We start from the raw sequence: 26,692 nt of genomic DNA on the forward strand, positions 1-26,692 counted from the left end.
CCATATTTCCACTGTGATCAGCCCCTGCTGCTTTCTGAATCTTTTCAAATTTTGGTCGGCACGTCCTTTCAGATGGGCCAAAATCAGTGCCCACTTAGCGCGTCTGAATTTTTGACACCCTTGGTCACCCTGGAGCATCAGCCCCTTGGCCTGGGGGTGGCAGGGAGCCCTTGGGCACACACTGGGGAGTTGTACGTGTCCTGCCTTGAAAGGCTAAGAGGCTCTTCTCTGTCCCTCCCCAGGATGAAGTGACGCCCCCACTGCAAGAGAGGAGCCTCTAGGACCCGCTACAAGGTAAGGCCTGAGCCCTTCCCTGATCCGTGGGTCCTTCCCCCCAGTGGTGACCACGCGCCTGGCACACGTGTCACCCTGGGCTGGGCCCAGTCGTGCCGAGCCCCCAGGGTGGGTCTGGAAGATGGAGACGGGGAATTGGAACCACACTGCCCATCTGAACCTGGCAGGAAAAGATGACCCCAGTAGAAGGGTCTCAGATTCGTTCTTAGGCTGGAAATGGGCTGGGGACCCGTGGATCGCTGACTCTGGGCGTGGAATGTGTTCAAGGCAGCGTGAGGCAAAGGGGTATCTGTGGTGCCAGGGCTCAGCCGCCCAGCAGTACCGTGCCCAGCTCTCCGCAGTGCTGTCTGCTCCCTGTGGCTGCTGCCAGCTCTCCCTGGAAGCTCTGCTTGTAGCTCGTGCTTGGGGAACCGCGTGGACTTGAAAGCCCTAGAAGTCCTCTCTCCTGGGAAGCTGCCGGCCCCGTGGCCTCCTCCTTCTTCCGTGGGAGGCTGGCAGGGAGGAGGCCCCAGGTCCTGAGCCCAGATCAGGCTGCTGCCCTTCCCTTCCCCAGGCACTGGGCTCCCCTGGCCTGGCCGGGCCTTCACAGGCTGTCTCAGTTCTCGGGTGGCTCGAGGAGCCTCGGGGCCACCGGGCCTCGGCCCCAGGCAGCGCCGTGTCAGAGGTGACCGGTGGAACGCCAGTGTTATGTAAATAGCGGGGCCTGCCCGGCGGGCGAGCTGGCTGGCTGCAGCCATCCATCATCCGTGCTCGGCGGGGCGGGGGACAGACACGGCACCGTGCGCCTGGCTCCAAACCTGTTTGTTTTCCCTTTGTCTCACGCATTTCGGGGGCCCGGCTGTGACCGGCTCTGGGTTTTGTCCTGCTGGCCCCCTCCCCCGGGAGGACGGGGGAAGGGAGGAGATTCGCGAGGCTCCCACCGCGGCATCCCTTTCGGACTTCAAAGGCTCCCCCAGCATTGTCTGTGCCGGCGGGCAGTGGCCCTGAAAACGTGATCAGAGGCGGCCGGTGTAGGGCAGGCCCGGCCCGCGCCCTGCGCTCTCACTGGGGCCTGTGGATTCCTCCCTTTGCCGCCAACACCACCCTGGTTACAGCTCTGCTCCCCGGGCCTCTCTCCTCGCCTTTCTCTCCCCTGGCATCCCTTCTGGCCAGCCCGACCCTGCTGCTGCCCCACTCCCGTCCTCTCTTAGCCAGAGCTCAACACCTCTCTCCTGGCATCAAGACTCCTAGCATGTTGAGAGCTTCAACTCTCCGTCCCTTCATATCATCCCTGAGACTCTGAAGCACCGTGGAGGGCTTAGGATGCTGGGAGCTGTGATGGACCAGTTCCTGGACATCTGTTTCCCATCCAGCCCTTGTTCTCTTTCCCTTCTTTTTCTCCACCCTCTGCTGGTAATGAGAACCTGATTTCCTCCTGAGCCCTCTGCCCAGCCCTTCCTTCCACTTCTTGGCAAGGTTCAGATTAGCTACTTCTGTCCTGAAAGTCAGCCCCAAGTGCTTCCATTCTCTGGAGCAAGGCTTGGCAAAGTATGACCAGAGGGCCAAATTTGGCCCACTGCCTGTTTTTGTAAATAAAGTTTTATTGGAACACAGCCACACCCACTCATCTGCGTATCAATTATGGCTGCTTTCACTCTATGATGGCAGAGCTGAGTAGCTACAACAGAGCAGTTTGGCCTGAAAAGCCTAGAATATTTATCTGGCCCTTTATAGGAAAAGTTTATTGTCTCTCCCTCTGGGGTTTCTGACTCCTGCCCTCTGCTCTTTTTTTTTTTTTTCCAGCGGTAAAATATACACACCATGAAATTTACCATTGTAACCATTTTTAAGTGTGCAGTTCCCTAGCATTAAGTACGTTCACAGTGCTGTGCAACCATCAACCTGCTCTGTGCTCGTGTCTTGCTCTGAGGGGCCTGGGCAGTTGTCAGGGAGCCCTGTCCCTGAGGTTGCGGGGCTGCTTGCAGTCCTGGTCCCTTTGGGGCTGCCCTTTCTCTCTCTACTCTTTGTAGGACCTCATCTCCTGCTCAGTCCCACCTACCTAGAAGTCCCGGCTTGTCCTCTCCTTGACAGCCACTGTTTCCTCAGATCTCTTGCTCCCGGCATCCAGGAGCCTTGTGTCTCCATCCTGTAGCCTTCAGCAAGTTCTCAGATCCACAGTTTCCTCTTCTGCAAGGTGAGCAGAATATCTACTTTGCAGGGTTACTGGGACAAGCGAGTGAGTGAATGGGGCCGAAGGTGTCTAGCCCGGGGCCTGACAGGTAGGCAGCGCCGGCGTTCCCTCCTTCCTTCATTCCTGTTCACCTGCCAGAGCCTGGGTCTCCACCATGCATGTAGGAGCCAGCAGTCATCCCTAAGCAGGTTCCATGCAGTCCCCCACCCCTGCCCTGGGACCACTGAGTCCCTCACCTTGGAGAAGCTGAGGCTTCTCGCTTGAGCGAGGGCTGTGGAAGAAAATGCCGCACGGGTGGTGGACTGGGAGTCACTGGAGTTCTCAGGTTGGTCCCGGGTCCTCCATGTCTGCTGCAGGGCCCTGGGAAGTCGCATAACCTCTCCGAACACCAGCTTCTCTATCTGTAAAACGGAGCCCTGACCACCACGCTCTCTGCTTTGCAGGCTTGTTGCAAGTACGAACTAGGATGCATAGGGGAAAGCTGTGGGGTCTGCTGAGAGCAAAGCAAGCCAAGGGAAGAGTCCGGGTCTGAACTTGGGCCCATTCTGGGGCAATTGGGACCCACTCTGCAGTTCTGTGGAGAAGGCCCTGGACGTTACATGGTGGGCACACGCTCAGTACAGGGGCAGGGACCAAGGCTGCACACTACTAGCGCTGTGAGCTAATCTGGGAGCCAGGCTCCAAGCCCTAGAGGAAAGGCTGGCAGGGAGGGGGGAGGGGGGAGCGGGCAGGAAATTGAAGCTGTGCAGCGGTCAGAGGTCTGAGACGAGCTGGGAGCCGGGTCCCCGCACAGCTCACTAGTTGCCCTTTCCTGCTGCTTCTGCTGCCGTCTCTCTTACTGTCCTCTTTTTGCGGGCTCCCGGCCTTTTGTAGATCTGTTTTCCCCTCCAAGCCTTCTCTCTGCATCCCATTAGTTTCTCTTCCTCTTCACCTTCCCACCGCCGTACTGCCACCCCCAACTCCACGGCGCTCTTTCTTTCTCCCTCTCTCTCCTTTTCATCTACTCCGAAGGCTTTCCTTTACTTCCTTGTCACCCTAATTGATTGCATTAACCTTTCAGCGTATTGGATTTCCTCGGCATCGTGCAGAGAGCCCTGCGCAATATGCTTATAATCTGAGCCATAATGGACAGTTTGCAGTCAACAAGCCCCTTCTTCCATCTCTGCCATCGCTCCCGTTGACATCTCTCTTGCCCAGGCCACCATGGCCACTTCCCCTGCCAGCAGGGGTGGGACGGTGGAACAGGGCTGGGAGGAAGCAGGCAGAGCTTGGACCCACCAGTGGATTTCCCTGCCTCTCCCCTCCTGGCTCTGCCCTTGGCCCTGCCTCTGCTTTTGCAAGCCCCCCAGGTCCTTGCCTTGTGAGTCTCTCTGCTCCTGGGACTCTCCGCCCAATGACTGGCTGATGGAGCCAGCTTGGATTTGGCGAATAAGAGAGTCCCCTGTTTCCACCAAATGGTCCTCAGAGGAAACCTCGCTTGCCCGGGAGGCTTTGGGGAAAGGTGATGGTGACCACTTCCGGAGGTGGAGAGTAGCTGCGAGGAAGAGTCTGAGATCTCTGGGCTTGCCTGGCCCCTGAGCTAACCAGAGGCCTCTTTGGATCTTCTGGAAGCTGGGCCCACTCCTGGAAAGGTGTGGGAGTGCAGAGGAGACAGAAAGAAGGGGATCTGCTGAAGGCAAGGGAAGAGAGACAAAGACCCCGCTGGGGCTGGCCTGGGTGCTCAGGGCAGCAGTGGCCCCTCCCACTGGGCGAGGAAGCAGACTCGTGGCCACATTTGGGCCCTGTCTCCCACACTGGTCCCAGGATTGTGTGATTGGGATCCTTGGTGGGCGATGTCTCAGTCTCTGTTTCTCATCTGATGCTTGTCAGTAGCTTTGAGCACACCGCCCCTGGCTTTATCAAAGGAAGAGAGACGTGATCCCGGCAACAGGGCTGTAAGCCAGAGAGAGACCTCTACAGGGCAGGAGGGCGTGGCCTGACAGGAGACTGGCACAGGAGAGGTGGGAGGAAATGATAGCTGGCTTCTCAGGTTGGTAAGAATGGGCTCCCTCTGGTGAGTTCCCAGATGGGCACCTGCTCATCCAGCATCAGGCAGAGGAGCCAGCCCATGCCAGCTGCCTGGTCCTGGGATCTCAGTGAGTCCTGGCCCCGGAGGTCCTGGCCAGGGCTGCCAGCCCTCAGACCCGCAGCCCAGTCAGCTGAGTCTTCATTCATAACGGGATGGACATCAGGTTGAATACATTAGTGTCAGTCAGGCCAGAGGAGCGGGATGGAAGACCCCCTTAGCCCTGGTGGTACTTCTTCTCTCCTGTACTGCTCTCTCTCTCCGCCCTCTGCACATCATCTTCTCCTTCTGACCAACCCCCCTCCTCCCATCGCTCCATCACTCCGAAGGGCAGGCTTTGGCAAGAGGGGGCCAGGCCTAGGTTCTTCCCATCCTCTCCCAGTGATTTTGGGGGTGGGCAGAGGGCGCAGCAGGGAGAAACCAAGCAGCGAATTAAAGTTTGGTGATTGTCAGTGTCAGGAGAAGCTAAATAACCCTGTAACTAGTATGAAGGTGAATTCACGGTCTGCTGCACATGGAAAATATGAGTGCTCTGTGAGACGGGCAGAGTGAGCACAGAGTCGGCCTGCCACGGTGGGCAGCCTCCTCTCCAGGGACGCGGGCGGGGAGGCAGGAGGAGGGCGGTGCACTCTCCCATCCCTGCCAGGGAGCAGTCGCCCAGGAGCCTCGACCAAGTACTGGGGGCGGGCAGCTCAGCTGCTTGACAACCTGCTGGCCCGGCCCCAAGGCCCCAGGTAGACATTTGTAAGCCCCAGCAGTATGAGTTCATGGATACCAGCCCAGGCCCCAGGATGCCAGCCCATCCTCCGCGATCCATATGAGTGACTGCTCGTGAATCCTTACTGAGTGTTACTCTGTGCCAAGCTATGTGCTCTGTATGCCCTTATGACAGCTCGATGCAGTAAGTGCTGTTATCATTCCCCCTTTTTATCCCCACTTTTTTATAACCACTTTATTGAGACATAATTCACATACCAAGTGTACAGTTCAGTGGTTTTCAGTATATTCCCAAGGTTGTGCCACCATCACCACTATCTAATTTTAGACTGTCTCCATCACCCCAGAAGGAAAGCCCGTACTCATTAGCAGTCACTCTCCATTCTGCCCTACCCTCAGCCCTCGGAAATCACTAATTATTATTGACTTTGATGCTGAGAAAATGGAGGCTCAGAGAGGGTCAGTGACTTGATTGAGGTTGCACAGCTGGTGAGAGATAGAGCTAAGGTTTGAACCCAGGTAGTGGGACTGCAGTGCCCGTGCTCCGTGAGGGACTGCCCGATGTCCTGGCTGCCTACCCCCCACCATGTGCCCTACCAGATGTTTCTTACAGCATGGGCTCAGGCGTGTATGAGCACCATCCCGACACGTAGGCCCAGGTGGCAACACGCGTCTCCCTCCCCAGGTATACTTGGGATTCCACATAGAAAAAGTCACACGCCTCAGAAGGACAGCCCACCTCCCCTCTTCCGCAGCCAAGCTCCTGGAAGGGAGGGCTGCCGCACGAACTCGCAGCAGCAGGGGAGCCCAAGTGGCCAATGAGACCTACGTGGTTTGGAGCTTTAAGATGAAAAATCCCCATTATCTCGTGTAGCTGATAATTGTAACTGAAATAAAATGCCAACATAACATTCCAGAAAAGGTCCCTGCCCAGGTTGGGGCCACAGGCTGGGCCGTGTCGCTGGGGGCAATGCAACGAGCTCAGTTCCCGCATCACACTTGCTCTGTTTTTCCTTCTCTCTCTTTCCTTCTGTCTTTTTCTCACTCCCTCTGCTTCTGTCCTGTTTCTTCTCGCCTTTTTTCCTCCTGCCTGCCTCTTTCTTCTTCACATGTCCACTTTCCCACCCCAAAACTTTAAAAAAACAAAACAACTATTTGTGACCACACTCTTGCACTTGCAAAATTTGGGAATTAATGTGAAACTGTTACTGCCTCTGATAAGAGATAAATACAAGGATGAGAGACAAAGGGAAAGGTAGAGAATGAGTCTGTTGGATTTGGTTTGGGGTTTTTTCCTCCTTCTTCTCTCTCCCTCCAAAGCGGAGGATCCGGCTGGGCCAGTTTGGATATTTATTAAGAAAAAGCCAAAGATAATTAACTTTTTTGTTTTTGTTTTGTTTGCGGGTGCCTCCCCTGCTGGCACTCCTGACTGCCTGGCAAATTAAACCTGCTCCCTGCTCCCTGGGTGCTGGGCTGCTGGCAGCTCAGCTCCTGGCTGCCCTGAAACTGCCGGGCCCAGCAGCTGCCCACCCAGCCACCCACCTTGGGTTTCAGATCTAGGGTCCCTTTATGCTACCACCGGTGCCACCTCCCCAGGCTCTTCTGACTCCTAGAGCAGGCTTTAGAGTGGGGTAAGTGGCCTGCGGGTGCGGGGGAGGGGGGCGTGAGAGAGGAGGGGCTACCGTTGGGGTTATGGCCAGCACTTCCCTAAAAGGAGATGGGGGCAAAAGAGTGAGCTCTCCCGCGAGGCAAGGGTATTCCTTCTGGCCAGTTCAGCCGGTCAGCTTCCCAGAAGAGGGTAAGAACAAGGAATGAGCTAGAAGTACAGGGAGAGGCCAAATTTGGGCCATGTCCATCCCCAGCTCTTCTCTCAGTAGGCTGGTACACAGCCAGGACCCATGGCTCCTGGGAATGCTCTGGAGAAGGCTCGGGGCCACGGAACCCTCCCATGATGTCTGGCCACCCTCAACATCGGGTTCCGTCCTACTCCCACCTCTGACCCAGCCCAGGCCATCTGGGGGCCCGGCTGGGTGGTCAGAGAGCCAGCCACTGAGTAAGAAGCCGGCTGCCTCTGGTCTGCTGCTCTGAGGCCAAGCTGTGACCTGGGCCCGAGCCATGTCCACGGGCCAAGAAGGTAGCAGTTATAGACCTCACTCTCCGTGGGGGACAAAGTTGAGGGCATCTTAGGAGCCAGGACAGCCAGTGAGGACGCGAGTCCTCTCTAGGGGCCAGCCCAGCTCCAGCTGCTTGGGGTTGCAGGTGTTGCCCCTCTGTTAAATTAACATGCCTCAGCCCCTCCCCTGACAGGGCCCTCTCCTCTGCCCCCCTGGCTTCGTCCTCAACCTGGCAAGTAGGCAGCGGTGTGCTGTCCCTCCAGGTGGGGAACCTGCTTTGGAGCTGGGCACAGAGAGTAGGGCATTTTCCGAGGATTTTGCTGGCCCCCCCCTTTTTTTTCTCTGAAATATAAGGATGTGCAGTTTTTTTGGTTTCAATTTAGCATTGGAGAATTTTATAATTTAGTAATTAAAATCTCTGATAGGCTTTAGAAATTGCGGCTAATTGAATTTAATGGGAAGATGATTTTCAATTTTATTTGATTACCGGGACCCCTGGCATCGGTATTTATGGGAAAAAAATGGGAAATGTGCTGTGTGGGCTAAGATGGCATAATTGAATTAGGGATAATCGGATTTCTCCGTCATGAATTTCACTATAATTTTCCTATAATTTTCCATTAGATATCTAGTTTACAAATATTCACAAAGAAATGAAGCTCTTTCGGAATGGAGATTGCTGGCTAACAGGATTACGGCGCTGAGCGTGCGGCCGTGCCAGCCCCTAGACCGCCATAATGCGATCCCTGTATCTGCCTTACACTCAGCTCGAGCCTGGCCTCAGCCCCTCGCTCCGCCACCCACTTTGCTGTGCCTCTCTGCTCTTTGTTTCCTCTTCATCCCCGTTTACCCCCTGCCCCGACACCCACCCATCCGGGGCCCATGACCTCCCGTGCCCTACTGGCAGGCTATCCCATCCCCGCGCCATGGCATCTGGGCTCTGCCCTCCATGCCCACCATCCTTCCCATCCACAGTTTGCTCACTCAAGGCTCCCCCTGACCCCTCCCGCCGCCCGCCTGGGGAGTGCGCTCACACGCAGGCACACAGACTCCCCGCAGGTGCGAACATGCTTGCTCACATGTACCCGCAGTCGTCTGGCCAAGGCTCCTGTGTCCTGGCCTAGTCGCCTCAGAGGGAACCAGTTTATTGGGATCCTGGGGTGGGGTGCAGGAACAAAAGGAGCTTTGTTCAAGTTTATGTGAAAGTTACAAATTCAAAATGAGAGCAGATAAAGCATGAGATACCTGGTGTGTAAATAGGCTGGTGAGTGAGAAGGCCCCGGGCTCGGGAGGGAGAGAGACTGAGTGGGCAAACTGGGGATGCGAGAGCGCCGGGAGTCAGTGAGGGAAGGTTGTCCTGGGACAGCTGACAGGTTCCCCTGGACCCGTGTGAGGGGCCCGGTGGGTGGCATTGCTGGGCAGGGCTCCACGTTTTCTGTTGGAGGTGGGGTGTGAGAGGAGGAGCTGGTGGCTCTGGGCCCAGGGCCTCGAGACCAGGAGGAATTGTGGCACTGGGCTTTCCATTCCCCGGGCCCGAGGCACAGAAACTGTGGCCTGGCCTCAGGGTTGAAGAGGTGTTACCACATCAGGGTTCTCAAGGCAAAATGGGCCATAGACTCAGAGGTGCCAGGGTTCTGGGCCTTGGTGTGAGTGCACACACGGAGAGAAAGAGAGATCGGGGGACCCCTCCATGACACGACCTCAGCCTTCTCAAATCTCAAATCAACATGCTAAGATGGCCTCATTTTCTGTGCCTCTCAGGAAGGCCCCTCGCTCTTGGGCAGAGCCTCTTAAGCCTGCAGTGGCTGATTGTGGCCATCGTCTTGGCAGAGCTGAGGCTCTCCGGGCAGCTCACGCCTCCCTCTACCACTGGCTGCGCTTGGCGAGCCCCTCTCGCCCGCCCTGCCTGTTCCGCCTTCCGTCTGGCTCTCTCAGTTCTATCCCTTCAGCCATTCCTCTCCAGCCTTTGTCCACCAGAGGCCCCCAAGTTATTGTGCAGCCAATCCTGTTGGTCCTGCGTGAGTGACTGGAAGGCATGCCCTCCCATGCCCTGACCACCATCAGCAGAAGCCCAGAAGGACATTCAGAGGGAGCCCCTAGGCCGTGTGGGTCACATATGCAGGGAGCTCCCCATACGTGCACATTTCAGATGCACCCAGAAATCACCCTTCTACCCCTAGGTCTTCAGGCTTCCTTCTACATCCCAGTTGCTCAGATGGGGAAGCAGACACTTCAGGATTGGGATTTGGGTTTGACTGACGGCTGTTACAACCCAAAGCTGTAAGCCTTGCTTTGGGGAGTCATGGGTGGGAGAACCCAGCGGCATGTGTGTACCCCAGAGCAGTCCTGGACACTGCAGTGCCCTCTCTGAGATCCCACCTGGGGAGAAGCTCATGGTCCTTGCTGCCTGGTTGCTCGGTGCCAGCAGTTTTTGTACCAGCCTCTGGGGGAGCACAGGGCTTGGTTTGTTTAAGGAGCTCTGCTCCCTTGTTCAGGGTTTTAGGACTGGGGGACACTCAGAGCTCCTGGGCCTCTCCAGCTACTCGTCCTCCATAGGCATGGGGCAGGTCTGAAGGGTAGAGGGTTGTGTGACAACCAGGAATGCGGGTTGCCAAGAAGGCAACAGGGAGAGCAGTAGAATGGGGGAGGGATGTTAATCTCCCTGTGAGGCCATTTGGAACTAAAGTGCAATTTAAAAAGTAAATAAGTAAATAAAGGGAGAAGAAAAATAAGGGGAAAGTGGGAAAAAGAGTAGATTGTTAACTCCCTGACTTGCCCCAAGGCCTCCCTGGGCCCTTCCCTTTGCAAAAGAGAAATATTGCAAAAATAGTCCAGTGCCATTTTGCTGAATGCTGCCGGAAGACCAGAGAAAAGAAAACCTGGGTTCTGGTCTCCTCCCCTCATTGAAGGCAGTGTGGCCTCCCCTGAAACAGGAGAGGGGAGGAAGGCAGCAGGGTGGCTGCAGAAGGGACAGACCGAGAGCTGGGGACAGTGAGATCCAGGTACTTCACAAGCAAAACTGCCCACCTTCCTACTCGCCTGCCTCTTTCCTTGCCTCCTACCCAGTGGTTAACTTAGATGACTAAAATTTAAGGAAACTCAACATATCTGGCTGCAGCAGGGACATCTGGGGACCGAAAGATACACCTAAGTGCTTTCTCTGAGGGGAAAGGAGGGCAAGGAGAGAAGTTGCCCTGGTCCAGCGATGAACTGGCAGACAGGAAATGCGGCGATGTCAGAGGGGGCAGGTGGCAGGACGCTGGCTCCTTGGTTGAGGGTTGTCTGTGCCCTGTCTGCCACGGCCCCGCATGGGAGGTGGCAGAGGCAAGAGGGCCGGTTGGCAGCCCAAGTGACAGCGCGGATCCATGGTGGCGGCCCTCGGAGGACGGGCGGCCAAGGCAGGGTGAGGGAGGAAGGAGGTGCCGTCCCCACTGCGGGGCTGGGGGCGGAACTGCGGGGCAGCGGGAGGAGGAAGGCCTGGAAAGCAGTGATGTGGCGCGGAGCCGGGGTCCCCCCGTAATCGGCGTGGGGGCGGGGGAGCCAGGGCTCATTTAAAGGCGAAGCCAAACCAAAGTGGCGCAGCCCTGGGGGTTCCCGCACTCGTGAAGCCTGCGGCGGGCACGGTGTGCGAAACAGCGCGAGGCCGATGCGACTGTTCCCCGGGACACCCAGGCCCAAGGCCCCAGAGTCTTTCCTCTTCAGAGCTAAAAAACACCACCGCCAACAGCAACAGGAAGAGATTCAGGGATGGGGAGGAAACGAAACGCCTGGTACCCCAGCACCCAGAGCCCGGGGAGGGGGGGGGCGTACCAGGGCGCGCGGCTCGGTGGGCGCGACCCCGCGGCGCTCACACCTGCGCCCGCCGGCGCGGAAAAGTTTGCTCGAATGCGCGCGCCGCGAGCCCTCGGCCGGCCGGCGCCGGGGACTGAGTCCGCGCGGCCGCCATCGAGTCGCGCTCGGCGGGGCCGGAGCGCCGAGGAGAGCGTGCGAGCGCGCGCCCGCCCGCGGCGTCCGGCCAGAGTTGGCGCGGGGGCGCGAGCGCGGGCCGCAGGGTCCTCTCGGACCGCCGCGTCCCCCTCCCGCTTCCCCTCCCTCCAGTCCCCGGGCGCCGAGTCCCCGCCTCCCTCCTCCGAAGTCTAAGGTTTGGGCAATCGCTGAGCCAATAAGGCTGGCCGCCCGGGCCGGTGCGCTGAGGCCGCGCGCACGAGCGTGAGGGAGCGGGCGCGGGGCGAGGGCGCGCGTGTGGACGGACGGAGGCGCGCCTGAAGGAGCGGGCGCGGGGCGGGCGAGCGCGAGCCCATTCACTCCAGCCTCCCGCGGGCGGGCGCGCGCGCGGGCGGGCCGAGCTCTGCTCTTTCACCTGCCGGGGCGGTGCGGGCTGGGCCGGGAGGAGGCGGTACCGCGGCCGCCCTGCCAATCACCTCGGCGCCTGGCAGCGCCCCCGGCCGCTCCCGCCCGCCCGCCTGCCCGCTCCCTCCTGCCAAACTGTTACCCTGAGTGTTACCGTCAGGAGCAATGACATCAGGGCTTTAAAACAACTTGTTATTCGGGGAGTAATCAGTCGCAATTAGGCATTAATTAAGTATTATGAAAGTTGATTATTTAAGTGAATTCGGCTTTCGACTCTCCGACTATGGTGAGTACCGGAGTGGGGCGGGGAGGGCAGGGGGCGCCGCCGCGGGGCTCCGACCCTGGCGCGGGGGCGGGGGCGGCGGGAGCGGGGCCGGGCGCGGGCAGGGGCGCCCCTCGGCATCGGGGGCCGGCCGGGTCCCCCGACCCGGGCCGCGTCTATAAATAGTTTCTCTTTTAGTTTAATAAACTCGAGAGCAGAGAGGAGCTGCTTTGAGTGTGCAGTGCCGGAGCGCCAGAGAGAGAGGGACGGGAGGGAGAAACTTTCGCTCTCCCTCCGGGTCTCCCTTCTCATTTCTCCCCCAGGCCCGGGGACTTGACCGCCCCTCGATGGGGGAAGGGTGCGGAGAGCGGAGGGGGAAAGCTGGGGTGGGTAGTGGGGGGCACTGCGAGAGACTAAACAGATTTCTTTTCTTTCCTCTTCTTTTTTTGGCGTTCCTCGAAGAGTTTGGGACCAAAGAGAGGAGAATGGATCTTGGTACAGGTACCGGCCGGTGGGAACCAGGGGTGGCTCTTTCACTTTTCTTTCGGTTCTTTTACGGAAGTTATTATTTTTAGCCCAATGAGGTAGCAGCTGAGCGGGGCGCGGGGGGGTGCTGGTCTGGAGAGGGTCCGGTGCGGGCTGCGCTTCTTGCCTGGGTTTCTGGATCGTGAGGCTTCCGATGATATTATTGTTATTATTTGTTACTTGCTTAGGGACTGTGACTAATTTGATGCTTGTCATTGTGAAAGAACCTAGGGGAGAGGGAGCTGGGGGGCACACAGAGAGAGCATTTAGGGGGTTTTCGTGGGGTTTTTGTTTTTTGTTCTCCGTGTTTTTTGAACGGCTGCGTGTTTTTTCTGTTTTTTTTTTTTTCTTCTCCAGCAAAGATCTCTGTGTACCTGGCTGTGGGGTGTGTGTTTTTATTTTTTTAGTGGGGGATGGTTTAGTTTTTGAAAGCAGCGTCCTGTTGGGAAAGGCGGTTAGTCTGGTTTCGGGGCGACTCTCTCAAGGTAAAGGAATTTAATTTATGTGGGACGAGGCTGTGTCGGATGATCAAGCTGCTTATTATGGCCAATGAGTATTTTTCACCTGAGAATCCGTGGGATGAGGCGGCTGTTATCAGTTCAAAGTGAGGGGCCCAGGACTCTCTCCCATCCCCCTTAACCCCTACCCTGGGAGAGGGTAGACCAAGCAAACTACTGAATTTGGACGTATGGGTTTTGGGGGGCCTAGCATGGCGCCTAGGTTAGGGTTCCACATAGCATAGTGCTGACCTGGAGCAGAGCTTATGCTGAGATTTTGGTGTGTTATTGGTTTTAATCTAATTGTATTCAACATATCTCTTCTCTTCCTATCTGAGGTTCCAATCTGAGTCCAGAGTGAGGTTTACTTTACGTTCTTCAGGCTTTCCCTTAGCCCTCGGTACTGAAATGGAATTTTGACCAGGCCCCTCATGCTAGGCTGACAAGAGCGCTGTCTTCTTGCTAAATGTCTTTAAAAGAAGTCAGTGATAAACAGGTTCATAATTCATTGAGATTGATCTCTGAACCCTTCTGTTTCATTGATAGAAGGTGGTATGGGTGACTGTTAGAGTGGTTGTTTATAATGGCCCAAGTTCATGGTATTGCCCCTTGGGATCCATGGGCTGACATTTGACCTCCTGAAGTCAAAAGGGAGTGGGCAGAGAGGGCAGGAGGCAGCACTAGGGGGCCCAGGATGGGTGACAGGACATGGCAGTGGCTTTGGGAAGGAGAGAAGTGTGTTTGTTGGTGAAGGAATATTAATACTATGTCCAGCCAGGTGTGATCTTGGAGAATTCGATGTGGAGGTCCTGGGAACCTCTGTGCCCAGGAAAGGTGCAACAACCCCTGCTGGGCAAAGTGATTAAGGTGTCTAAGGCCACTGCTGCCACCCTGCCCCTCCCTGCCCTTCACTCCCACAGAGAAGCAGCCCCCCCCACCTCTAGTCAGGTGTCTCATCGCCTCCCTCTCAGGCCCCACCCCCTTTCTTCAGAGATGCCCCCCCCCCATCCCAGCTAAAAGCAGACCTTAGATGGGCCGGTGGTGGTAATGCACCACCCCCTACCTGGGACAGGTGAGCCTCTGCTTGTGGGCAGGCACAGGGGACCTAGGCATTACTTGGCTGGAAGTCGGGCCCTCAGCTTCCTCCTTCTAACCCAGATGCCAACTGGAGCTGGAGTCCACCCTCCTGCCCTATCCCCACCTGCTGTCGGGGCACGACTCCAAAGCCCTTCTGTAGGGTGTCCCCGACTGGAGAGAGGGCCTCCTGGGCCTGCAGGTGGCAGAACCTCTTGTAGCATCTTTCCCAGCGCTTACTTCTCCCAGCCCTCTAGGGACAGGCTCTGGAAACTTTTCCTAGAAGTTAGAAGGGCCTCTGTGGTCAGCTCTGGTCCCTTCCATAGCTGGAGCAGGGCCCTCCCAGCAGGACCCAGGCCTGGACTCTGGCCACTCAGTGAGAGGAGGTCCAGGGTGTCAAAGTTCTGACTGTTTCCTGGAGAAGTCATCTGGTGATACCATCTCAGCTTTTTCTTCGAACTTGAAAGTTTCCCTTAGTCTCAGAACTTCAGAAGAAAAGCACTTTTTCCCCTCTTCACAAAAAAAGGGAAGCAGGTGGGAGCTCTGAGATCCCCCTCTGAGCCTGTCTCCGGGCTCACTGCGTGCTCATCTTTCCTCAACCTCTGGGATGTACTTCTGCACACAGCCAGGGCCAGGGGCCTCGTTTCTGGCCTGGACTCATTGCTGATGTGATGAGGGGCTCTCTTCTTTTGGGGGACCACAGGCAGCTTCTGCCGAGGGCCTCTCTAGCACAGTACAAGGCTGGAGACACAGGGCCCAAAGGGTTGCTGACACCAGGGACCCAGTAAGCGTTGGGTCGTGGGTTAACATCACTCTGGGTCTAGGTTTTGAAGCATTACAGCTATAAGCAGTTCAGTGGTGGGAGAACCAGGGCTTCTCAGGAGGGGACAGCAGAACCTCAAGACCCTCAAGGGCCATGTGGACCCCTTTTCTTCCACCATAGTTCAGCCAAGGGCTGGATCAATCTGGAGGTCTTTAGCAATAAAAAATGCCGATGTCGTCCTAATTCACCAGGCCCCGAGATGACAGCAAATTTACATTTTTTAATTAAACTAGCAGCCAGTTTTTATGAGAGGGGGTTGGGTTATGCAAATCAAATGGTTGTGTACGGAAGATTAGGAGAGTTTGGGAATAAATTCCACAAATGCTAATAAAAAAAAAAGGAAAGAGAAAGAAAGGGAGGGAGGGAGGAGAGAGAGGAAGAGAGGAGGACATAGTTCCATTAGGCCCTTTTAGAGTGATTTCCCTGGGGGAGGGAGTCAGGAGGGGGAGGGGAGGAGGGAGGAAGCTTTCAGACACAGGTAAATCCATGCTGCAGTTGGGAAGCTCCCCAGGATCAGGCCCCGCTAGGCTGATTGCTAGGCCCTGAAAAAAACTGGAGGCCAGGGTGAAAAATGGCTTTGAAACAGCAGTAGAGCTTTGAAAAGGAACTTGCCCTTGATTCTTGAGGATCTGGTTGTAATTGCCCCCACTCTCCCTAGGGAGGTCTTGAGGAGAGGGGGAGGGGCTGTCCAGGGCTAGAGCTGTCCATCAGAGGATCCAGGGTAGGCTCTGCCAGGTAAAGGGCCTAACAGGCAAGAGAGCAAGTTCAAAGGGCTGACCAGGGACCACAGGGGGAGCCATGAGGGGCACCACTGCCCACTTGGCGCTGTGGCTGTAGCTGTGTTGTCAGGGTGAGTCAGGGGGAGGGATCAGTGCTGCTTACTGAGCCAGGCCTGCTTCTTTTTCCCTGGGATAAGCTCTGCTGGGACTCCAGGCCTGGACCCCCTTACATTGCATACAGACCAACCCCACCCCCCGCACCCCACATTGTATCCTGGCCCCAGCCTCGGCTGTGGACGAGGCCAGGAATGATGGGGTCAAGGGAGCTGAGACATGTTGGCTTAGTAGCCTGGTTCTTGGAGTGGGATGTCCACATGCTAGCCATGTGCTTCGCGGACACACAGTCTCGAGGAGGGGAGAGGAAAGGCCGCAGGCTTCTTCCAGGCAGTAGCTGACCCCAGAGAGCAAAGAATTTGCCTTCCCCAACCCAAAGTTGCTGCTCTGAGTGTCAACCCACCTCCAGACTCTCAGGACTGCTGTGAGCCACTGGTTCAAGGCCAGGGCCTTGCCAGGAGTGGAGGCTTCTAGGAACCTTGTGGCTCTGGTCACACTGGGGCCTGGGAAGGTTCTTGTGCTGTTTCTGGAGGAAGAGAGTCCATGCTGAGTTTGGGCCAGAGCAGGTTGTCCTCAGTTTTTCTTCCTCGAGCCTTTACTTGGCCAGGTACACCCACTCAACCAGTCTAAGCTGGGGCCGGTCCCTACGGTCAGGTTGGGCACCGGTTTTGCCAGTCTGCTGCAGGGGGTAGGTGCTTCGGTGCCATCTTGGCAGGAAGGAGGAGTCGGAGCCAAGGACAGGATGGGCTGTCTCCGAACTCGCGAGTTTCCTGGTACCGTTCAGAGGCCGGCTGTGACGTTCGGAGGGGCATGAGCATCGGCTGACCTTTAAGGTCTCTGGTTGTCCAGCTCCCAACCTGATTTTACTGAGAGGGTTCAGTGGGGCATCTTGGGGGACGGGTTGAGTGGACGAGGTGAGAAGCACACGTTTGGACCTTCTCTTTGGAACAAAGCATTCGAGACAGGCAGCTCTGGTTTGCGAAGTGGCCCCTTGAACCAGCCCTGGCACTGGTTATAAGATACAGGAGCAAAACTCTGGATATAAGGCCTGCAGTAGCCATTCTCCAACAGGAGGCAGAGGCAGCGAGGGCAGGTCTGAAAGATCCCTAGAGGGACCCCATCCCGGGCCCTTTTTCCCTTGGGGATCAACCAGGGGAACCCATTAACTCTCCTGTCTAAGAAGGGCACTGGGTCCAGTTAGTCAGACTTCTCTGAGGGCTTCGCCGTCACTGCTGGTGTTCCCCCATCCCCCAGAGCCAGGGAATCTGGCTGAGTTGCAGCTTGGGTTTTTATGATGGCAAAATAAAATAAATGGAGGCACCTTTGGAGGGCTGAGTCACGGCAGCAGCATCTCCTCATTAAAGCTGCTGCCCCTGGCTCAAGTCCCTGGGCAGAGGATTGGGTGGGACCCAGGAGGCTGTGGGCCCAGGCTTCTCCTCTTCCTGGACCCTGCCAGGTTAGTGATGCGCCTGACCCCTCCGTCAGCCTCCTCTGGCTGGCCCACCGTTCTTAGAAGAGTCAGACCATTTCTTTACCCCTGTTCCCCACCCTCGCTCTCCCACCCCAGGCCCCAAGGCTTGTCCTTTACACTGCCCTCCCTGAGCTGTTGCTTTTTTTTTTTTTTTTTTTTTGCGGTACGCAGACCTCTCACTGTTGTGGCCTCTCCCGTTGCGGAGCACAGGCTCCGGACGCGCAGGCTCAGCGGCCATGGCTCACGGGCCCAGCCGCTCCGCGGCATGTGGGATCTTCCCGGACCGGGGCACGAACCCGTGTCCCCTGCATCGGCAGGCGGACTCTCAACCACTGCGCCACCAGGGAAGCCCCGCTGAGCTGGTTTTTAAACCCTGACCGCCCGGGCTGCTACCCCATCTCCTCTTGCCCCTCCTTTTCCTTCTCCTCCTTCTCCTCTTCAGGGGGGAAGGAAGTTGCTCTGTAGTAATGACAGCCTGTGGGTCCCCAAGGCAAGCAGCAGCTGTTCCGGGGTAGCTGGGCCAGAGTACAGCAGGAAGAGCAAGGAGCCAGGGAACAGGAGGAGGGCTGGTGGTCCCAGCGAGCGGAGGAGAGGAGGCTGCTTCTCTGGGATTGATTGGAAAAAGTGGCAACTTGGTGGTCCAGCGTTCACCCCTCTGGCTGCCTGACCACAGCGTAGCATCCTCATACCCCAGACTCATCAGGACATATCGTGCCCTGAAGGGGAGGAAATCCCATGCAAGTAGTGAGGTCTGCAATTCAGTAAGCACTGGGGAGCACCCGCTGTAGGAGCTGCAGAAATGAAGGCCGCCTGGTCCTTCCCAGGTTTCTGGGGTCTGTCTGGTGGAGGGAGACAGGTGCGTTTATCTGTCGCACCAGGTGGGCGTGCTGGGGCCGAGAGCCCAGGGAGCTTTGTGAAGGAGTGGCCTTTGAACTTGACAAAGGATGGGAGGTATTGGGACAGACAGAGATAGACAAACGATGTTTCCTGTATCACCCACACCTTCTAGACTTCCACCAGCCTCTTCTCTCTACTGCCTTGTACTCCTCTCCCTCCTCCACCCCACAGCCCACCGCCTCGGCTGCTTCCCATAGTGCAACCACAGTTTTCTGCCTCTTCTGGCCCAGGCCGCCCAGCTCCCTAAAGCCAGACCCTCCTGCCTACCTTCTTGCCCCTCCCCCTTTTCCACCTCACACCCAGTTGGCCCTGGAAAGAGACAAGAGATCAGAGGTTGGCTGGGGGCCTGCTGCTCTGAGCACCTGGTTATACCCATGACATTGGTGTGTCAGGGCAGCACTCAGGCTTCTGTACCCTGCCCCAAGAGACCAAGGCCGGGAACCCTGCTTTCTTCTGCTACCGCTTTTTGTAATGGTGACCATTATTAGAGTTAGCTCTGCGTTCACGTCTCCTCCGAGTGTGCGGTACAGGGCTGGTCTCGCGCCTTCCCACTGTGAGCGCTGGTGGAATTGATTGATTCATGGGCCTCTTCGCCAACTCCTCTCCAGCTTCTTAGTGGGGGCAGCAGGAGGCAGGCAGGAAACATTTGGTGATTCCCTTGGGACCTGGGCTTTTGCTCCTCGAGAGCTTTCTACGCCTGGTTTACAGGAAGGAGTGGGGCTGGGGTGAGGGATGACACGAAGGGGGAAAGTGGGCATAAGGATGAAGGTAGGCGTGAGTGGTTGGTGGGGGCCCCATTAGCTGCTAACCATGACCGGGTTTGGGGGCGGGGGGGTCTTGCCGTGAGGTCAGACTTGCACACGCAGTCTGCTGCCCTGGAGGGGACGGGGGCAGTAGCCAATGGGTGGTCCAGGACGTGGCTGTATCTCCTCCCGTGCCCGTCTCCGTCTCCCCGCAGCAGACCTCGCTATGGCATGCTCCTCCTTTCTAGGTCCTGCTCACACTCCCAGGACCCCTCCAGCCGGGTACCCGCAGTGCAGGGAGTAAGGCCAGAAGGAAGGGTGGCTCGTGCTAAGGCCTACCCCACGCTGCCAGGGCTTTGGGTCTCTGACCCCTGGCGTGGTGTTTGGGCTGCTCCTGAGCGGGCTGTGGGGTCTGTTCTTAGAGCTTCCCACGGGCTGCCTCCTGGGGGCTCTTCTGGATGCGCAGTCCTGGCCAGTGCCAAGGGGCTAAGGCTGAAGTGACGAGGGCCCCTCTTGTAGCCTTCTGACCTGAGGCTTGCTGAGAGCAGGTTGGTCCAGGATGTGGCTTTGGAGCCACACAGACACGTTGTGTGGCTCCAAAGACCAGGGACTCCCAGAGGAAAGCTTCCCGAGTTGGACCTTGACATACGTTGGCCTTTTAGTATAGGGCTTTCTCCATGAACTAAGGGGCCCCTGGAGGCGGGGGGGGCGGGGGGGAGGAGGGGAATATGCTATGTGAGAGCAGGAGATGCATCGGGTGGGGGACTCCAGCCCAGTGAGAGAGCAGGAGGCATCCAGGAAGCCAGCAGGGAGCGAATTCTAGAACTTTGTGTCATCAGGAAGTGCATCTTCTCCTTGGCATCGCTCTTCCCTCCCTCGAGGCCTGGTGCCTCCCTCCTTGCCACCCCTCAGCCAAAGAGCTCGAGGCCCAAGGCCAGCCAGGAGGGCTGCCTGGGAGATAGGGGAGCCTGGGGAGGGATAGACCAGGTGTCCCACTGCCCGGCAGGGGGCGCCCCACTGCATCTGCCCCAGTTCCAGGGACGGGGACGTTGGTCCGCGGTCAGCTCCAAGCCTTCTGGGCAAGGGTGAGGGGAGGAGGAGCCTGCCCTCCCCACCCCCAGAGGTTCCTTGGCTGAGTTTGTTTTGCCAGGGTGACCTGTTTAATCATCTCATTTTCTGGTGCCCGTTTATTCCTTGTTTCCACGGTTACGGCCCCATTAAGGGGAGAAGCAATAAGGCAGTGAGTCAAACAGGTAATAAAAACATTAAAGCCCATGTGCACAGAGGAAGGGGGGGCGGGTGGGAAGGGGGCTCAGCGAGGTGAGACGGCCCAGAGAGAAGCAGAGGTAAGAGGCCGCCCGGCCTCGTCCTCCAGAGGCCACTGAGAGAGCTCCTGGCAGGAGGAAACAGAGGGCCGCTCCCCACGCCCCTGCCTCTGGGCTGCGCCCTTTGGGGGCCAAGACCCAGTACGAGCTTAGAGCCATCCCCAGCCCTTGGTCCCCTGGCAACAGGCTTTATGTTGGGAAGTAAAACAGGAAGGAGAAAAGTGAGAGCAACAAAAGCCTCCCCCAGGACTCTGGCCAGCTGGTTGTGTGACCTGTTCGCAGCCTCACACTGTGCGGGTGGGGGATGATTTCTGACACTGTTTCCAGCTCTAGAACTTTTTTCTGCCAACTTTATCAGAAAGCATATTTGTGGTGAGTGCTGCTAACAGGGCCAGTCTGGTGGGTAAATATTCCTGGTGTGGACAGCCCTGTGACCTTGAGAGGGAAGAGCTTGGCAGGGGGGGCCAAGGGCATGTAGGGCGAAGAGGCCAAGTGGTCCCAGTGCTGGGTCGGGGGCCTTCCGAGGACGGGTAAGGGGACCCCCGGGGTTAGGTTTGTCCCCAGCAGCACGGGAAGCGACACTTAGCTCAGGCTGAGCAGGGTGACTCTCCCATCGGGGCTGGGCCTGGAGCCCTTGGTGTTGCTCCCGGGGAGGACTGGCTGGCAGGTTCTCCTGTGGCTCCGTGGAGAGGCTGCCCTCTCTCCCTCCCTCTCGGAAGTGGAAGCTGAAAGGAAAGTCAGCCTCTGGCCCGGCCCCTCTGAGCCCAGGGCCACGTGCCTTGGGAGCCTCCTGAGCGTCCCCGCCCTTGAGGTTGACAAGTGAGCAGACTGGGTCAGTGGGGCTGACCGGAGGGGAGAGGGAGAGGCTGGCCAGGAAAAGTGGGGTCAGGTAGGAGCAGCGGGGCATTTAGGTACTTGAGCCACCTCCCCCGCCTGGTGGCTGAGAGGATGGCTCGGGGCCACCCTGTGGCCGGCGAGGACCGTCTTTCTTCTTCTCTCCGGTGTGTTGATCCTTTGCAAACTTGCAGAGGTCTGTGTATCCAGTTATTAATTTCAAAGTTGATTTCTGACTGGACAGGGAGAGAAGAAGGTCTGGGGAATGGGGGAAACCCTCTGGCTGGGAAGTGTGTCTTGGGAACAGGCCTAAATGAGTTAATATTCCGATCAAACAATTAAAAATAGAAAATGCTCCCCCGGCACCAGCTGCTGAGGCTTTTCAGCAACTGTCACCAGTAGGTTCACGGGGCAGGTGGTGCTAGAGAGGAGTGTTTTCACAAACAGCAAATATCAGAGATGACGGTGTGCCCCCCACTTCCCTCCCAGGACCCAGGAGAGTTGTTTAGGGGCTCCCAGTTCTCCTTGACCTCCCCTCCGGGGCCGGGAGCCAGGGGTCTGTGCAGCTTCAGGGCTGCCCTTCTCCTCTCCAGGGCCCGGCCGCAGCGGTGAAGTCATCGCCAGATGCCTGGGTAATTGCTTTAAGAATCTAACTTAAAATAAGATGAAAACTTATATTCCTGGGTAAGGAGTAATTTCCCATCGAATAGTAAATTAATGAAAGGATTATACCAGCGGGCCTGGCCGGGAGGCCGTGCTCATCTGATAAATCCAAGTGGCTTGGACAAAACAGTTCTGGACCAAGGGGCTCCCCTGAACCTCAGGCCAGGCCCTGCTTCCTGGCTCCTCTGGGGCTCCGCCCTGGCCTGCTGAGTTGAGAGGACACGTTCCATGTATGCTCAGGGTCCCCTTCAATGACGGGGACCAGCTTTTCAAATCCCCAAGGTGGGAGGGGCTCCAGTCTGACCTCCCACCCCACGTGGGCAGTGCACCCAGGAGGTGGAGCACTTCTCTTGACACCCAAGAAGGAGGGGCTTTGGGAGCAGTTTCCAGCTGTCACTCCATGTGGTCAGCAATGTAGTGACTGCCCGCCCTGGTTTGCCCAGGACTGGAAAGACCCATGGCCCATGAACCCCCTCAAGCCTGGAGGCAGAAGGATGGGCTTATTGACGCAGCCCCTCCCTCAGGGTCCTGGCGAGCCTGAGCACCTGAACTAGAATAGTCTCAGCCCAGGACGGGTTACTTAACAATTGGCGCCACCGAAAACCGCCTGGCTCCAGCTCCGTGGGCTGCGTTCAGCCAGGTGCATGTGGACTCGAGCGGGTGTGCACACACACCTCCCCAGGCACGACAGGCCACTGCCTGAAAACCTCTGCTGGGCATAGGAAAGGCCTTGCAGCTGAGGCCCCACTCCTCCCCACCCTGTTAACACTGAGCCCCCTCCCCCCGTAGTGGAAGGGGTGCAACATGCAGAATCATGACGGCAGAAACCCCGTGAGTTTACCCAGTGCCCTCCTTCCAAGAGACTCCAGGCACACCACACCTACTATCCATTTCTTCTCATCAATTCCCTGGGAAAAAGACACAGGGAGTTGTCCCGTTTCACCAGTGGGGAAACAGGAGGCCCAGAGACACTTAGGGATTTGTTCCCAAATGCAGGGAGACAGACCCAGAGTAGGGCTTCCCCAAGGACCGTTCCAGTGGCAGCGTGGAGCGGAGGCCACTTTCAGCCCTGGTTATTGACTGTGCTGCCTGGCCCACATCCCCATCTCTGGGCTCCACCTATATCCCAGCTGTAACACGTGGACGCATCCCCGGGCCTTCCCTGCGAGGTAAAAGGCAATTGTTGATGCAAATGCATTTTGAACTTTTTGAAGGGAGCCTCCTCTAAAAGCGTTCATTATTGCCTACCTCCTGAGAAAGGGGTGCTCCCGTCTGTTTGCAGGGAAGCAGCAAAGGGGAGTTGAAAAACATTCTGACTTGTTTCTGTAGAAATGGGAATGAATGGACTGGACAAAGCGTTCTTCAGGAAGAAAGTCTGAATGAACGGGCATTCTCCTGGGATGCATGTTTGTCAGATATGTTTCTGTGTAAGCGTGGATTTTGTTGGAAGGAAAGATCGGGAGACCCTTGCAGCTCAGCTCACCACTGGCCCTCACTGCTTCTAGAAGTAACGGGGCTACCTCGGGAACTGTACAGGATCAACTTGCTGCTCTGCAGACAGCTAGCTGTCCCTGCATGGGGTTTGCGTCTGGGGGCTTGTGTTGAGTTTGTGTAGGTGTCATCTGAGAGAGGACCCAGCCCTTTGCCTGGTGTTAACCATACCATGCTTTCAGGGGTGGGGAACAGCCAGGTGTTCTTGGGAAGACACGTGCTGCTTGAGTGGCCTACTCCACCCTCCCACCCCAGAGGGAGGAATTATGGGGCAGTAGGACTGAGAATTCCTAGTCTAAACAACCTAGCAAAGCGTGCTCCGAGAGAGAGCCAAGCCAGAACCACAGATGGTGTGATCCAGGATTGTAACTGGAAGGATGGTGGCTTTGAATGTTAGATGTTATGTGGCAGTTGCTGTTCAAGCAGACAGATCGGTGAATTCCAGGCTGCAGGGATTCTGAGCAGGCCCTCCTTTATTTATCTTCTCTTCCACCCAGGGTGGGGGGACAGGAGTGGATTAGACAGAAGGGACAGGCAGCCGTAGAAAGGCAGGTGGAAGGAGCACGAGAAAGGTAGTCAGCCTGGGAGCACCCTGGCTCTGGCCACTTGAAACATACCATCCCCGGCCAGAGGTCCTAGCCCCTTGCTAGGACCATATGGGTCCCTTTCCTTGGCCTGCCTGATAGGAAGGGTCACTTTGGGGCTCCTGGGAGACCTTCAGATGGATGGCAAATGGAGCTCCTCCATTGAGACCCTGAGGCGGGACCAAGAAGGAGATGGGGATGTTTTCTGTTTCCGGGTGTCTTGGGGGCCCAGGGGCAGATTGAGACCAGGCTCCTTGCAGGGAAGGTGTTAACAAACAGCAGGTGATTAAACATGACAAGCGGTGACATTTCTGTGCAGGGTTCTCAGTCCCGGCAATGCCAAGAATGAAGCTATAAACCCTGACATTTTGTGTTATGCACTGAGGTTTTTAATAGACCTCTCTCCCTCTTACCCAGTCAACTTCTCTTCCCCTCCCTCGCCTCCCCTCACTGTACCTGCTGCTCCCACAGAAACCTCCTGCCTCCCCATCCAGCCTGGCCTCCTGGAGCCTTCCTGGGCCCTCTGGTTCTGGGTGTCTCTGCAGGTCTCTGGCCTCTCCCTCCACTCGTCCTCAGGGCCCTTTCCCTCGACTGCTGGGCTGGGCATTCACTGCCCTCCAAGTCTCTCCGTTTTCTTTGATCTTTCCTGTTGCCCCATGCCCCCTCCCCCATCCTTCACTCCCTCACCTCCTTTTTTTGGGTCCTGATCTCACAGCCTCACCCTTTGCTGCGGCTGTCCCAGTTGTCTGCAATGGCAGGTGGCTGTCCCCGTGCCCTCTGTGTGTTAACATTTTCAGACGGACTTGATAGTGGGGGGAAGGGAGATCGTGGGGCTTGGGATGGGATTTTTCCCTCATCTTTTTTTCAATTTCCTTTTCTCCTTTTTTGGGACAGAGACAGGAGTAGCGGGAGAGAATTGCACTGTACTACAAACAGTTGCTGGATTTATTCAGCAAGGGCCTGGCCGGCAACAGTTGTTCCTCTCCCAGAGAAATGTGGGAACAACTGGGGCTTCTTTTGTTCTCCAGGCAGAGCCCTGCGAAGGGCATTTGGAGGTGAGCCTGAGGCTCAAGAGGGCCAGAGACACAAGAGAAGGGGTTTCAGACTCAGTCCCACCCAGTCCTACCCTCGCAGATAGGAAAGGTCCTGGAGCTCCACAGGGCTTGGTAGAGAAGTCAGGCCACACCCCCAATCCCAGCTCTACCCCTTATGAACTTGAGAAGCACTTAGTTTTCTGTATCCGTTCAGTAAATATTTATTGGGTCAGGCGCTGTGCTAAAACAGTGGTCCCCTCCCGCAGATCTTGCAGTTTAGCTAAATAGAGGGGTCATTAACCAAGTTATATTACAGAAGTGCTATCTAAGGGAGCAGGGTGTGATGAGAGGGCAGAGGAAGGGGGCCCTGCAGTTTGCAGGGCTTCCCAGAAGAAGTAAAATTTCAACCGGGACCCCTGAGGGATGCATAGGAGGAGGGATAGCCAGGCCCAAGTCGAAGGAGTGTTTCCTGAGTTGAAGGAGTGAGTGGGGCGAGAGGCAGGTGCTCCCACGCCACAGGTGCTGGCTGGCAGGCCGGAGATGGGGGGGAACCTCACCACCCCACTGTGGCTGTGCCCCTTCGAGCTCTGGGCAGCTGACCCGGAACTTGCTCTGCCAGCCACCCTTCTACCAACTCGGCTGTCTGTGCCAGACATGGTGCATCAGGGTCAGAGCCAGAAGTCAGCTCAGCTCCGCCCCAGGGGGAGGGAGAGTGACCAGGAAGTGTGTAAGTGCCCCCGAGGGCTGCTCCTGCCTTTCCTGGGCTCCCTAGCCTACTCTGCTGATGACTCACGGAAGAGAGGGCAGGAGAGAGGATGCAGCCCTGCGTGGAGGGAAGAGTGGCTGGAGGAACAGGAGCCCAGCGGAGCCGCCCCCCTTTCCTTCTGCACCTGCTGGCCTCCCAGGCAGAGCCTGGGCCTGGACACCAGGAAGCCTTCCTGGAACTCACAGTTGGCCTCCCCTCTGTGCCCTCAGTGGCGTGGGGAATGCTTTGGAGCTGGTGTGTCTTCCCCATCAGAATCTGAGCTCCCTGATACCTGAAACCTTTCTCTCTGGATCCCTAGGGCCAGCGGGGACAGTGCCCATAAGGTACTTGGGATGTATTTGAGAAACTCATCTGACCCAGGAAGAGGAGGACTTGGGTTAAATAACCCTTAGCGCAAGATCCACGAGGAGCCTGCAGACTGACCGTGGGTCCCTGGTGTCCAGGAAGACTGGCTCCAGGTTCAGGTCCAGGTTCAGCTACTTCACCCAAGCCCAGAATCCTTCAGCCATAGCGATGGGGCAGCCCTAAAGCCTGCTCCCTGGAAGGGCCTCACTGAGAGCTTCCAGAGTCAGACCCAGGACACCCCACCTCCATGCGGGTCCCCTGAGAGGGAGGACCAGGTTGGCTTCCTGTCCCCATAGAGGGTCTAGGGCAGGTTTCAGCCATAAATCCCCTTCCTCACCCCATCCCAGTCCTGCCTTCCTGCCAGACTTGGCCTGAGTCCCACATGCTACCCCTTGTCATCCAATTCCCAGCATCCAGCCAAGATCCCGCGAAGGGCCCAGAGGCCCAGCCTTTCTTGGCCCTCAGCATCTCAGAGGGAGGGGGCGTGCCGAAAGGGGAGGCGAGGGGAGTCCCAGAGCCCGGACTTGGCCCTCTGCCCCTGTAGATCCGGAGCCAGGTTTTACTGTAATCCTTACATCCTGTTGCAGATCCTTAATCAGCTGGAGCCCAGGTTGGGCTGGACCCTGTGGTGACACTCAGGGCTGTAGCCTGGAAAACCTGAAGTGGAGCTTCCGGAGTTGAGGTTGGGGGCTGTGAGGAGGAGGCGGAGGGAGAGAAGGGAGCTGGTGCAGGCACAGGATGTGGACAGAGCCCAGGCCTGCCACCCACCCGACCCAGGCTGGGGGTGGAGGAGCAGAGCAGCTGTTGCAGGCTGG

At 57.2% G+C, this 26,692-nt stretch overlaps 1 protein-coding gene across 14 annotated transcripts in view; it reads left to right on the plus strand.

Moving 5' to 3' along the window:
• The window catches only part of CASZ1 (castor zinc finger 1), a 149,961-nt gene that overhangs the window by 81,741 nt on the left and 41,528 nt on the right, over positions 1–26,692 (plus strand). For 8 of the 14 annotated variants that reach the window (XM_089901420.1, XM_089901390.1, XM_089901403.1 and 5 more), the window contains 2 exons: positions 243–294; positions 12,435–12,473. The exons of 1 other annotated variant lie outside the window; for it this stretch is intronic. In XM_089901420.1, the coding sequence (XP_089757546.1) occupies positions 12,458–12,473 (16 nt within the window). In that variant the 5' untranslated portion in view covers positions 243–294; positions 12,435–12,457. 5 more of the 14 variants (XM_089901424.1, XM_089901430.1, XM_089901422.1 and 2 more) reach the window with 4 other exon arrangements.

This window comes from Delphinapterus leucas, chromosome 1 (genome assembly GCF_059928025.1).
Source record: "Delphinapterus leucas isolate spDelLeu-1000000601 "Yukka" chromosome 1, BTC_Dleu_Yukka2, whole genome shotgun sequence".
Lineage (NCBI taxonomy): Eukaryota > Metazoa > Chordata > Mammalia > Artiodactyla > Monodontidae > Delphinapterus > Delphinapterus leucas.